General features: G+C 55.3%; 1 protein-coding gene across 2 annotated transcripts; it reads right to left on the reverse strand.

Moving 5' to 3' along the window:
* Positions 1–617: 617 nt before the first annotated feature.
* Positions 618–13089, reverse strand: CHAF1A (chromatin assembly factor 1 subunit A). Of its 2 annotated transcripts, XM_079328361.1 has the most exons (14): positions 12853–13088; positions 12264–12314; positions 11291–12075; positions 9584–9640; positions 7572–7813; positions 6591–6651; positions 6044–6112; positions 5444–5667; positions 5158–5326; positions 4925–5005; positions 4758–4847; positions 4315–4576; positions 3198–3655; positions 618–647 (listed from the first exon to the last, which is right to left on the reverse strand). In XM_079328361.1, the coding sequence occupies exons 2-14, from the start codon at positions 12310–12312 to the stop codon at positions 633–635; spliced, it is 2562 nt and encodes an 853-aa protein (XP_079184487.1). In that variant the 5' UTR covers positions 12313–12314; positions 12853–13088; the 3' UTR covers positions 618–632. The 2 variants fall into 2 exon arrangements, with proteins under 2 accessions (XP_079184487.1, XP_079184486.1); XM_079328360.1 differs by lacking the exon at positions 618–647 and having other exon boundaries at positions 3122–3655; positions 12853–13089.
* Positions 13090–13173: the final 84 nt, after the last annotated feature.

A 13173-nucleotide genomic window follows, 5' to 3' on the forward strand; every position in this document is an offset into this window, starting at 1 on the left:
TCTCTATCAATACCTGAATGCTGAGCTTTTTCAGTAGAAAAGCCAAAAAAGCCAAGAATAAATTGGGAAGGCAAAGCATCAAAAGCATCAAAAGCCTCATCTGTGGTCCATGGGAGGGGGTGGAATGAGATGAGCTTTAAGGTCCCTCCCAACCCAAACCATTCTGGGGCTCTTTCCTAAGCTGCTGCACAGGGAAGGAGGAATAAATCCCCTGGCAGGGATTTCAAACCCTGTGGGATTGGAAGCAAAAGGTTCATAACCCCAAGTTCCTGCACCTAAAGCCTCAGGAGAGCATCCCAAGCTTTGTGGGGAGAGTGCCTGAAGGGCCAGGAGGAAACATGGAGAGAGATTTTGGGAAGGGATGGAGGGACAGGACACAAGGAATGGCTCCCCACTGCCAGGGGGCAGGGCTGGGTGGGATACTGGGATGGAATTCCTCCCTGTGAGGGTGGGGAGGGGCTGGGATGGAATTCCTAGAGCTGCCCCTGGATCCCTGGCAGTGCCCAGGGTCAGGCTGGAGCACCAGGGACAGGGGCAGGGGCGGCACTGGGTTGGGGATTTGAGCTCCTTCCCAAGCCAAACCATTCTGGAATTCCATGATCCCATTTTGCAGTCATGATTAGGCTGCAGCACTACCTGTGGTTGTCCTGAAAAGCAGAAGCAACAACAGGAAAACCACAAGACAGCTCCCAGGCAGCAAGCACTGCAATTCCATCCCATTTTGGCCCTATGAATTATTACATTTTAAAAGCAGCTCTTGAAGTTGAGCTTTGAGCCTCCACAGACTGCTCTGGGCTGAGCTGCAGCACTTGGGAACCACATTTAATCTGCTCACATGCAACTGCTCTAAGTCATCAGCTCTGGCTGTACATCTGGCAGCCACAGGCACACATAAAACCTGCACACAAATTACACACAGCTGTAAAACCAAGGCCAAGCAGACTCTGCAACTATTCACAGCTTGGATGCAATCAGTGCCAAACAGCAGAGAATGGGAGAACAGCAGGAGAGCAACGTGTGCAATGGAACAGAGCCTGCAAGCTGCACACACACAAAGGAAAGCATCCTTTTAGAGCCATCATTGCACTGCTCTCCCCACAAAAAGGGGGCTCTGTGGGCAGGGCAGTGGCTGGAGCTAACAGGGTGAAACCCCACAGCCAGCACTGCTCTCTGGGGTACAGCAAACACCCCACAAACCCCACAGCCAGCACTGCTCACTGGGGTACAACAAACACCCCACAAACCCCACAGCCAGCACTGCTCTCTGGGGTACAGCAAACACCCCACAAACCCCACAGCCAGCACTGCTCACAGGGGTACAGCAAACACCCCACAAACCCCACAGCCAGCACTGCTGACTGGGGTACAGCAAACACCCCACAAACCCCACAGCCAGCACTGCTCACTGGGGTACAGCAAACACCCCACAAACCCCACAGCCAGCACTGCTCACTGGGGTACAGCAAACACCCCACAAACCCCACAGCCAGCACTGCTCACTGGGGTACAGCACCCCACAAACCCCACAGCCAGCACTGCTCACTGGGGTACAGCAAACACCCCACAAACCCCACAGCCAGCACTGCTCACAGGGGTACAGCACCCCACAAACCCCACAGCCAGCACTGCTCACTGGGGTACAGCACCCCACAAACCCCACAGCCAGCACTGCTCACTGGGGGTACAGCAAACACCCCACAAAACCCCACAGCCAGCACTGCTCACTGGGGGTACAGCACACCCCACAAACCCCACAGCCAGCACTGCTCACTGGGGTACAGCAAACACCCCACAAACCCCACAGCCAGCACTGCTCACTGGGGTACAGCAAACACCCCACAAACCCCACAGCCAGCACTGCTCACTGGGGTACAGCAAACACCCCACAAACCCACAGCCAGCACTGCTCACTGGGGTACAGCACCCCACAAACCCCACAGCCAGCACTGCTCACTGGGGTACAGCAAACACCCCACAAACCCCACAGCCAGCACTGCTCACTGGGGTACAGCAAACACCCCACAAACCCCACAGCCAGCACTGCTCACTGGGGTACAGCACCCCACAAACCCCACAGCCAGCACTGCTCACTGGGGTAAAACAAATACCCCACAAACCCCACAGCCAGCACTGCTCACTGGGGTACAACAAACACCCCACAAACCCCACAGGGCAGCACAGCTCACTGGGGTACAGCACCCCACAAACCCCACAGGCAGCACTGCTCACTGGGGTACAGCACCCCACAAACCCCACAGCCAGCACTGCTCACTGGGGTACAGCAAACACCCCACAAACCCCCACAGCCAGCACTGCTCACTGGGGTACAGGCAAAACACCCCACAAACCCCACAGCCAGCACTGCTCACTGGGGTACAACACCCCACAAACCCCACAGCCAGCACTGCTCACTGGGGTAAAACAAATACCCCACAAACCCCACAGCCAGCACAGCTCACTGGGGTACAGCAAACACCCCACAAACCCCACAGCCAGCACTGCTCACTGGGGTACAGCAAACACCCCACAAACCCCACAGCCAGCACTGCTCACTGGGGTACAGCAAACACCCCACAAACCCCACAGCCAGCACTGCTCACTGGGGTACAACAAACACCCCACAAACCCCACAGCCAGCACTGCTCTCTGGGGTACAGCAAACACCCCACAAACCCCACAGCCAGCACTGCTCACTGGGGTACAGCACCCCACAAACCCCACAGCCAGCACTGCTCACTGGGGTACAACACCCCACAAACCCCACAGCCAGCACTGCTCACAGGGGTACAGCAAACACCCCACAAACCCCACAGCCAGCACTGCTCACAGGGGTACAGCACCCCACAAACCCCACAGCCAGCACTGCTCACAGGGGTACAACAAACACCCCACAAACCCCACAGCCAGCACTGCTCACTGGGGTACAACACCCAGCACCCCTCATTAGGGCACAGCACCCCATACCTCACACCCCACACCCCTCATTAGGGCACAGCACCTCACACCTCACACCCCTCATTAGGACACAGCACCTCACACCCAGCACCCCTCATTAGGACACAGCACCTCACACCCCACACCCTGCACCCCTCATTAGGGCACAGCACCCCACACCTCACACCCCTCATTAGGGCACAGCACCTCACACCTCACACCCCACACCCCTCATTAGGACACAGCATCTCACCAGCACTCACCTGCCCGGCGTCCCGAGGTCTCTTCATGAACTGGGTGATGGACATGCTGCCCACGGCTTTCCTCTTGGCTGCAGGGGGGGTGGGCAGGGGCAGGGGTGGTCCTGGCACGCTGCCCCCCTCCTCCCTGGCAGCACAGGGCACCTGGGTGAGGTATCTCCACTGGCAGGGCACGGGCAGCTGCAGGAGGCCGAAGCTGCGCAGCACCTCGGGGTGCACGTACCAGCACATCCTGAACTCGGGCCTCTTCTCATACACCGAGTTCTCTGAGATGATCCTCTTCAGCCTGGCCTTGGAGGGGACCCCGCTGTCCTTGTCCTTGTCCTCCCCCCCGGGCGGGGGCGGGGGGCTCCCCTCCACATCCCCGAAGCGGCCCTGCCTGCAGCATTCCTGGAATTCCTGGATGATCACCCTGCTCCCGTGCACGTTCCCGTGCAGCAGAGGCAGCAGGTGCCCGAGGACTGCAGGGGAGGAAAAGGGACACGGGACAGGTGAGAGTTTGGTAAAGCCAGGCAGGTGTAAATCAGCACCAGAGGGGGAAACACCAGGATTGATTTTAGAGATGGGGCTTGGAGCAAGTGGAAGATGTTCCCTGCCCATGGTAGAAACTTAAAGTTCATCAATTCTTTACATCCTTAAAGGATGATCTTCAAGGTCCCTCCCAACCCAAACCACTCTGGATTCCATGATTGTAACAGCAGCTGAATGTGATGTAGAAAACTTCACCCCCAATAGTCACAATATCCTGGGGTGAAATCCTCACCCCCTGTTTGGCCTTCATGTGAGTTATTCACATCCTTCTGTTAATCAGGTGCAGGAAAAGCTCAGGACTGGAACCCAACACAAACCAAACCCTTCCCCCCAAACAATAAACAGGCTCAAGCCCATCCTAAATCTGAGCTTGCTCAAGTCTGCTTGGCTTTATTTCCTAGATTGCCCAGAGCAAGACTTTTTGGAGAGGCACTGCCAGAAAACTCCTTTCCAAGAGCTCTCAGAGATTCCTTGGATTCCAGACTTGTCAGAAACAGCTCATTCTGAATTCAACACTCAATAATTCCCTGCTCCCTCCAAAGCAGAGTACAACACTGTGGAAATAACTCTTTAGCCCTTCAGGTCTTACTTTGCTGATCTTTTGCTCTTTTTTTGCTACATTTCTGTGTCTGCTGCTCTTCCTCTGGCACAGGAGGATCCAGGACACAGGCTGTGAACTGCTGCAGCACCTTCAGGTCTGTGCTGGTGCTGCTGTCCTTTGCTGCCCTTTCCCAGACACAGCCAATCTTCACAGGCTGGAGCACATGGAACCTCTTGCCCTTGGCTATCAGCTCGTCCCACTCCTTTGCTTTCAGCTTCTGTCGAACCTTCTGGTTCTCTGGGTCACACTCCTGCAGCCCAGGGGACAAAGGACTCGTTACACCCATGCCAGGAGGAAAATAAATAAATCAAAGAGCTTTTTCAAGCCAGCTTTGCCTCGTGCTCCTGAGGGAGCCCAGCCCTGCTGGAGCTCCCCTGCCAATACTGACACCACACTGGGAACAGAGAGCACAGGGACACCCAGCTCCTCACCTCTGTCACACCTTCATCTTCAGATAGGTACCCATGGGGTACAAAAAACCCATCATCCTCATCTTCATCCTCTCCCTCCTCTTCATCATCCTACAAATACATGAATTAGGGGTCACACTGCCAAGTGCAAGTGGTTCCTGATTTTTTTCAGCATGCAGGATTCTCACCTCTTCACTATGGGAGAGACTTTCCCCTGGCTCCTCCTCTTCCCACTCTTCATCACTGTCTACTTCATAGTCCAGCAGCTTCTGCAAGAAATGCCAACATTGGTCCATCACTGGACAGCACAGCACCAAACCCAGCCTGGGGTTTCAAAGTGGTCAGAAATCCCAGGGGATTGGCCAAGCATTGATTTCTAGAGCCCAAAGAGGGGAGGAGGGCAGCAGGCTGAGGTGCTTACAGTGTCCTTGGACCATGGATTCCTGCCTCTGATCAGGGGGGTTCTCTTGTTCCAGGTGCCCCAGTAGGCAGGACGGTGATTCTCACTGAACTGCAGCAGCTTCATCCTGCCAAACTTCTCCCTCTCAGGGACAGCATCTGCCTGGCAGCTCTCCACCACCACCACGTCACTGCAACACAGGGCAGAGCTCAGGAAACCCAGAGCAGCTCCAGCCTCCCCTCCAGAGCCAGCCACAGCCCCTCTGCAGCTCAGCCTGCACACACAGAGCAGAGAGAGCCCCACTGACCTGTTTATGCTGTCACTGCTGTCATTGACCAAGGTGGGCCCAGCTTTTCGTGGTTTTCGACATTTCAGATCCCTCAAGAAAGAACCTTCTCCATTCTGGGCATGCAGGAGCTTATCCAGCTGCTCCAGGTAGTCTGGATCCAGGGCAACACGGCTCAGGGGGGCCAGGACCATGTTCTCCTTAATTTCAAAAGGAGCAAACTTCCCACAGGAGCCAGCAAGGGTCTGAAACATCGAGGGGGGAATGTCAGGGTTTGGACACTGAGAAGCTGCAGCACCAACACGTGCAAGAAACACCTGCTGAGGTGTTGTTTGAGGTGAAGATTTAGGTTAAGTGAAGATTTAGGTTAAGCCCTTCCTGTGCAAACTCCAGCAGATCTTCCAGGCAATGCAGAAGACAGAGCTGAGATTCACTAAACCAGCCACAAATGTCTTCTGTAGTCTCTGCTCTGGCCTTCTCCTTAAAATCCTTTATACTTTTGAGACCAGGAAATGAAGACAATGTAATGTTTTGACCATCTGAGAAGCTGTGAGGGGCTAGGAGCAACCTGAACAAATTTATTAGGAACAACTGTGGGACACAGGCACAGCAATGCCTCACCTTGGGGGCCTGTGGAGTCTTTGGTTTCTGGAAGAACCTGGTGATCTCTGCCTTCTGTGCATGGAGGCGCTGAAAGGAGAACCCAAATGCAAACTGTCAACACAGAGAGGGAAACAGAGCTGTGCAATCCCAGGTGAGCTCAGGCATGACTCAAATTCACATGCAGCCAGGCACAAAGCAAAGTTCAGGCAGTCAGCAGCTCCTGTGACTCAACACAAACCCTCCTCCTCCTCATCCTCCCTGGCACGAGCAGGGCTCCAGGGTCACTCCAGGGGACAGGTCACCTGTGGGCACTCAGAAACCCACAGAAAACACTCAGAAACCCACACAGAAGACACTCAGAAACCCACACAGAAAACACTCAGAAACCCACACAGAAAACACTCAGGAGGGTAAAAGCAAAGGAGCCAACAGTGTGAAAGGAACAGGGGAAAATCTGCATGGAGGAGCCCCAGCAGGTCAGGGGGGACAGGCTCCATCCCAGCTGGCACCTCCAACATTTCACCCCACACAGAATTTACAGACAAGCCAGGGAAAGCATTTTTACCTTCTCCTCCTCCTTTAACCGTTTCTCCTCTTCTTTCTTTCTCTTCTCCTCAAGTTTTGCCCTAGAAAACAAAGATCCTGTCAATTGTCACCCAGCAGGAAGGGGTTATCAGCACTGAGGAGGGGGGAGGCCCCAGAGCATGACCCAGACCCCACCACGAGGATCATCTGTCAGAACCACACTTGGTCAAGTGCAGAGAAGACTTTTCATTCCTTCTAGAGCAAATATTGACCCATTCAGCCACAGAGTTAAGAGGCTGCCTCAAATTTCCCTCGACACCAGGAAATTAAAGGGATTATCAAGTCCCAGGTCAGTTCCCCCACAAACAGGGCCCAGTGGCAGCCCAGCTCAGGGGGGAGCTCAGGGCAGCAGGAGGCACTGCTGGGATGGGGCACAGGGTCCCTCAAGCATTCAGAGCCACCCCAGAGCCCCAGCACCCACCCCACAGCCCCAGCACCCAGCCCAGAGCCCCAGCACCCACCCCAGAGCCCCAGCACCCACCCCAGAGCCCCAGCACCCACCCCAGAGCCTCAGCACCCATCCCACAGCCCCAGCACTCACTTCAGAGCCTCAGCACCCACCCCAGAGCCCCAGCACCCATCCCACAGCCCCAGCACTCACTTCAGAGCCTCAGCACCCACCCCAGAGCCCCAGCACCCACCCCAGAGCCTCAGCACCCACCCCACAGCCCCAGCACTCACTTCAGAGCCTCAGCACCCACCCTAGAGCCTCAGCACCCACCCCAGAGCCCCAGCACTCACTTCAGAGCCTCAGCACCCACCCCACAGCCCCAGCACTCACTTCAGAGCCTCAGCACCCACTCCAGAGCCCCAGCACCCACCCCAGAGCCCCAGCACCCAGCCCAGAGCCCCAGCACCCAGCCCAGAGCCCCAGCACCCAGCCCAGAGCCCCAGCACCCAGCCCAGAGCCCCAGCACCCAGCCCAGAGCCCCAGCACCCAGCCCACAGCCCCAGCACTCACTCCAGAGCCTCCTGCCTCTCCTTGCGCTTCTCCTCCTTCACTCGCAGCTTCTCAGCTTTCTCCTTCTCCTCCTTTTCTTTCTTTTCCCTCCTTTCTCTCTCTTTCAGCTCCTTCTCTTCCTCTTTCCTCTTCTTTGCCTCCTCCTTGGCTCGTTCCTTTGCAGCTTTTGCCTCTTCCTTCAGCCTGCCCTTCTGCTCCCTCTCTGCCTGCAGCCTCTGCAGCTTGTCTGCACGCTCCTGGTCCTGGGGCACAAAGGGGACACTGGGGGAGCTGCACCTGCTGCTGCCACAGCCCTGATGGAAACCAGCATCCCATCATCAAACAGCAAACTGGACCCAGCCAGAGCCTGACCTGCAGCATCACAAAACATTCTGGAATGGGAGAGACCCCCCATCCTCCCCAGGAATGCAGGTGGGAGCACATCCCCAGCTGAGCTTCCCTGTGCTGCCTCTCTGAAAGCTTGAATTATTCTTTTCCCTTAGCAAAAAAAAAAATAAAAAGAGGTATTTCCATTTCTCTAAGCATCAAAGAAAAGCTTTGTGTTGAGCCATCTTCATTACCATTGAAGCATTAAGGAAAATTAGATGGGAATTAAAAAATTGTAATTATTCCCTTATTTAATAGGAGATTTCAGATTCTTTCCAAAATATTTCCTCCTGAGCTCAGCTTTCATGCTCCAGTGTCATTGTAGAGCTGCACTGGTGTCACTTCTACAAGTGAATTTCAGCTGATTTGACATCATAAACCCACAAGGATTTTCTGATGCTTTCCACTATCACAGAAATCAGACTCTGATGATCCCTGTGGGTCCCTCCTGAGCTGGGATATTCCATGAGCTCAGGGAATATTCATGATATTCAGGGAATCATCAGTCTCCAAACTCCAGATTGTGGAGTGTTTTCTTCCATTTCAGACCATCAGACACCACCAGTGCCCTGAGCTTGTTCAAGGGGCACTCTGGGAACAGTGGGGGGAAGATTTTATTGCAAGTGTTCCCTTTCATGGTGTTTCCTCCCAAAACAACAATTCCCACCATGGCTCTGCTGACAGAAAGGAGAAAAATGTTAAATTAAAGAGAAGGAGCTTTTCTGTGCTGCAGGCACTGGTGATGTCACCAGGAAAGGAGGATCTGCCTGTGCCCAGACACTCCAACTCCTCCCTGGGTATTTTCAGTTTTCTTTTATTGATTTCACATCTCTCCTTGTCAACATCAAGGCTTCCTGAGCAGTGTCACAACACAAATAACTGCAGAAAGCCACCAACAGCCAAATGGTGCCAATGGCAAGGAAACAACACTGTCAGCCTGAGTCATGGAATGTGCTGGGAGCTGGTGTGAAGCTGACAGCTCACTGGTGGGTCTAGTTCATTCTCAGCAGCATTTTTAGCTCCCATTCTCCTCTCTCCCTCACATCCCTGCTATTTTTAACAAAGCTATAGATGGGAAGAAAACAACAGATTGAAATTCTATATGGGGCACTGGGAAAAGCAGGGAGCTTTACAGCTACAACTTACATAAAACACAGGAGTTTATAAACAAGGCACTGAGAGACACAGAACTCCTCACACAAACCCCAAAAAATCCCATTGCTGTTGCAAACCCCAGTGACCCTTCAGCCTCCTCTGGATGCAGCACTCCAGGCCTGGCAGCAGAATTTGGGAGCAGAGTTTGCTGAGTTTGCATCCAACAGAACCTGGAGCTTGAGCATTCCCAGTGGTGGCATCCAGTGGTGACACTCTGAAGTCACACACACACTGCCCCACTTCCTTGTGTGTTAATTAAAACATTTTGGGGTTTAAACCTCTCCAATCCCTCCCCAAAAAGCCCCAAGTGCACCCAGGGCTCCATTCTTTGGAAAGAGCCAAGCACTTTAAGTGCTGCATTAAAGGTTTTCCACACTCCTCAGGGGGAGGAAAAATGGCAAGAGAGATGTTGCAGGGCTGAGATAAAAGGAAATGTTGAAAGGCCTCTGCTGGCTGCTCAGGGGAGCTTTGGGGTCAGGGAAATGCCTTACTCTTTGCAATCTCAGCTTCTCCTTCTCTGCTGAACTTCTGTGGAATTTCTGAGGTACCTGCAATCACAAAATGCAAGTTTTAGAGACCCTGGTTCCTTTCCAGCCTGAGTGACATCAGGTTGCTCCTGCAGATCACATCCAGGCACTGCCAATTCCCCAGGGCAGGAATGAGGACACACCTCAGGCAGATCCAACTCTCCCTTTTCCATCCCAGCTCCTGCTGCCAGGACACCTCAGGTGTGAAGAACAAACCCCTGAGCCCCACAGGAGCCTTGCAAGGGAGCACCAAGGGAGCACCCAGGGGGCATTTCAGGATGGCAAAGTCACTTCCAGCTAAATTTGGGGTTGTTTAGGGTGTTTTTGTTTTTTTAACATCCACCTAACCTGCTGTGCTGTTTAGCTGTAACTTTATGAACACAAGGACTGTTTGCCACATTTTAACAGTTTCCCCTTCTCATCACAGTCCACTTGACCTTCCACCAGCAACAGCACACTGACCCTAAATTCCAAACAGGGCACACTTGTCATTTATCTTTTATGGGAAGAAGAAAAAGGTGTTTTATGTTATGATCATTGTTCATAGACTGGTCAAATTTGTCAATATTTCAGCACACTGTGACTTGATTTACCAGATCCCCCCTCCTCCTCCTCCTGCCATTCACAGCATCATATTTTAACTGTGATTAACAGGCTAACACAGCCCAACTGCTTTATTTGCTATATTTATCTGATATAAAACAGGAGTTCTGTCAAGTGGGGCCTTCATCTCCTCAGAGCTGTTTCCTCCCAGGAAAACAAACCTGCCAGGACTCCCAGCTGCACAGGCTGGGGTGCAGCCCCTCATTTTGGGGAGCAGCACAGGAGCCAACCCAGCCCCAGTGGCAGTACTGGGTTACACCTGCAGTGCTCTCTGTTGTTCTGCTACACTGGAAATACTTCATGCCTGCCTGAGTGTGTCTGTTTATTTTAGAGGTGGAAGAACTGGGAGTTTTCACAGAGGAGGAGTTGATCATTTGACTTGATAAATACAACAAAAGGATTGGGAGAACTCACGAGGTTCAGCCACCTGAGCTGATGCTGCTGCCCTTGGAAGCTTCTCTGTCAAAACTGCCCTAAAAATCAGGGTGTTTGGGGGTCTCCTGCTGAACTGAAACTCAGGTGACCAAAAACCTCCCTCATCCAGAGCTTTTTCATGGAATCCCAGAATGTTTGGGGTTTAAAGCCCATCCAGTTCCACTGTCCCAGGTGCTCCATTCCCCACCCAGCCTGGCCTGGGACACTTCCAGAGATGAGGCAGCCACAGCTTTCCCTGGGAAATCTGTGCCAGAGCTTTTCCATGGCAGCTGCAGAAATTCAGAGCTGGAAAAGCATCTGCACAGGCTGTGCTGGGGGAACATCCTCCCAGGAATCCCAGCAGCTCCAGGGAGAGTGAACAGAGCTTGGGAAACAGCTCCTAAAGCACAGAGCTGCTCCTGGATGCTGTTACCAAAACACCAAGTGGGCATTTCACTAAAGAAATGTCAATACAGCCAGAACCAGTGAGGATAAAATCCTTCAGCTGCAGCATTTCAAGCTCCCAAAGATCAATAATTCATTAATACATCAGGAATGCATTAACGAGGAGTACACTCCTCCTCTTGCCCACAATCCCAGGAACCCCAACACGGCCCAAACAGCAGCTTGAGGCCCAGGGCAGAGCAGACCAACCTTCCTGGCAGGTGTGGAGGCAGCCAGAGGGCTGGAGCTCCTGCTGGGCTGTGCCAGCTGCAGGTCAGGGGAGCTGCTGGAGCTGAGCGAGGAGCGGCTGAGCCCCGACTCTCCCTCGGGGGACGAGCCCAGGGCCTCGTTCTCTGAGGTGCTGCTGCCATCCAGAGAGACCACTGGGGGGGATTTCAGGCTCATGATGTCCTCCAGCAGCACCACGGGTACCTTCCCCTCAAACAGCACATCCTTCAGTTCGTCCTGAGCGCCCTTCCTGCCCGCCAGCAGCCCGGAGCAGGGCTGGCTGCTGAGCCCCCTGTCCCCCCCTGGGGCTGCAGCAGCACAGGGCCCCTCAGTCTGCGTGGAGCCACCTGCAGGGCTGCTCTGCCTCGAGTTCAGGCAGCTCAGCTGCTCCAGCTCCTTTCCTATCGTGCCGTTGGTGACAGCAGCTCTGCAATCCTGGTCCCCCAGCTCGCTGCTGTCCCCCAGTCCGTGGCCAGAGCCCTGGGAGGGGTCAGGAACATCCCCAGGGTCACTTGTGTCACCTCCTGGGTTTTTCTGGATAAAATGGTCCAAGGGACCTTTTCCATTCACGAGTTTTGGAGTCAAATTCCTATCTGAGCCCAGCTGGCAGTCGTTCTCCACATTGTCCAGGGAGGCACAGGCAGCATCCAGGGACGGATCCTTGATTGGAACAAAAGCACTCGGGGAGCTCTTGACTTTTTTCACTTCTGAATCCACATCAAATTTTTCCTTTGGCACGGGATTGAGGCGTTTGAAGGGCAGCCGAGCTGCAACGACAACACCAAGTTACTGAGTAACAGCAAACATCAGAGGATTTCATTCATTTGGAAGGATACAATTGAGATGAGCCACTTAGAGCTCGTTTAATCACAGCCAAACCAACGTATTTCACAAAATCAGGTCTGAAACACTTGCAATGTGTTAAAACTGCACTGGATGAGAGACGCTGCCTTACCTTGGACGAGTTTCCGTGGAGGAACAGCAGCTTTGTCTCTGCACTCCATGGCTACGGGAGAAAACAACAGATCAACACTCGTGCTCGTTGCCGAGGAGCTGCTGCTTCCCGGGGCCGCGGCAGAGCCCGACAGCTGCCCCGGGCCCGGGCAGGGAGGACAAAGGGCTCCCAATGCCACCCCCAGGCCGAGGGCAGCCCGGAGCCAGCGGCTCCCAGCGGGACCCGGCGGGGCAGGAGCGGGGGATGCGTGAGGGGATTCCTGAGGGAGCGCAGCCCTGGCACCGGGCGGCTCCGGTGCCCCGGGACCCCCGGCAGTGCCCGGCCCGGGCTGAATCACCCCGGCACGGTGGAAGGTGTCTGTGCCATGGCAGGGCCGGGCCTTCCGAACCCTCCCCGCCCAAACCGCTCCGGGATTCCAAGAATCGGCAGCAAGGGCGGGCCCGGGCCCGGGCCCGGCCCCGGGGCGCGGCGGCAGCTCCGGCGCCTCCTTTGTTACCCCGGGCAGGCCCCGCGCACCCCGCGGCCCAACCGCCGCCGGAAACCCCTCGCGCCCCGGCCGCGGCGCACCGCGCCCCCCGATCGGCCCCACCTGTGGCGGCGGCAGGCGCGGCTCGCGGCGCTGCCGGGCGGCGGCGGCCGAACCCGAGGCGGCGCGGCCCGCGCAGCCCCCGCCGCTCCCGGCGCGTCCCGCCCGGCCCGGCCCGCTCGTACTTGGCGGGAGCCGGGGCGACCCCGCGTCCCGCGGCGCTGATTGGCGGAGCGCGCCCCACGTGACCGGCCCAGCCACGCTCCCCGCTGCGCCGCGCCTTCCGATTGGCCGCGGCCGCGGGAGGCGCTGATTGGGTGGCTTTGTAAAGGGCCGGCGGGGCGCCGCTGGTTCTTTGGGCCCGGGCCCGAGGCCCGCCCGCTC

Source organism: Erithacus rubecula (assembly GCF_903797595.1).
Source record: "Erithacus rubecula genome assembly, chromosome: 28".
NCBI classification, from domain to species: Eukaryota; Metazoa; Chordata; class Aves; order Passeriformes; family Muscicapidae; genus Erithacus; species Erithacus rubecula.

What these genes read in the sequence shown, in the direction of transcription:
- CHAF1A (XM_079328360.1), bottom strand. Translation starts at nt 12,312, where the DNA reads ATGGAGTGCAGAGACAAAGCTGCTGTTCCTCCACGGAAACTCGTCCAA. An exon ending in GAGAGGCAGGAGGCTCTGGA is followed by an intron (nt 6,652 to 7,571) that starts GTGAGTGCTGGG and finishes TTTGTTTTCTAG; the next exon opens with GGCAAAACTTGAGGAGAAGA. An exon ending in GTCTCTCCCATAGTGAAGAG is followed by an intron (nt 4,848 to 4,924) that starts GTGAGAATCCTG and finishes ATGTATTTGTAG; the next exon opens with GATGATGAAGAGGAGGGAGA.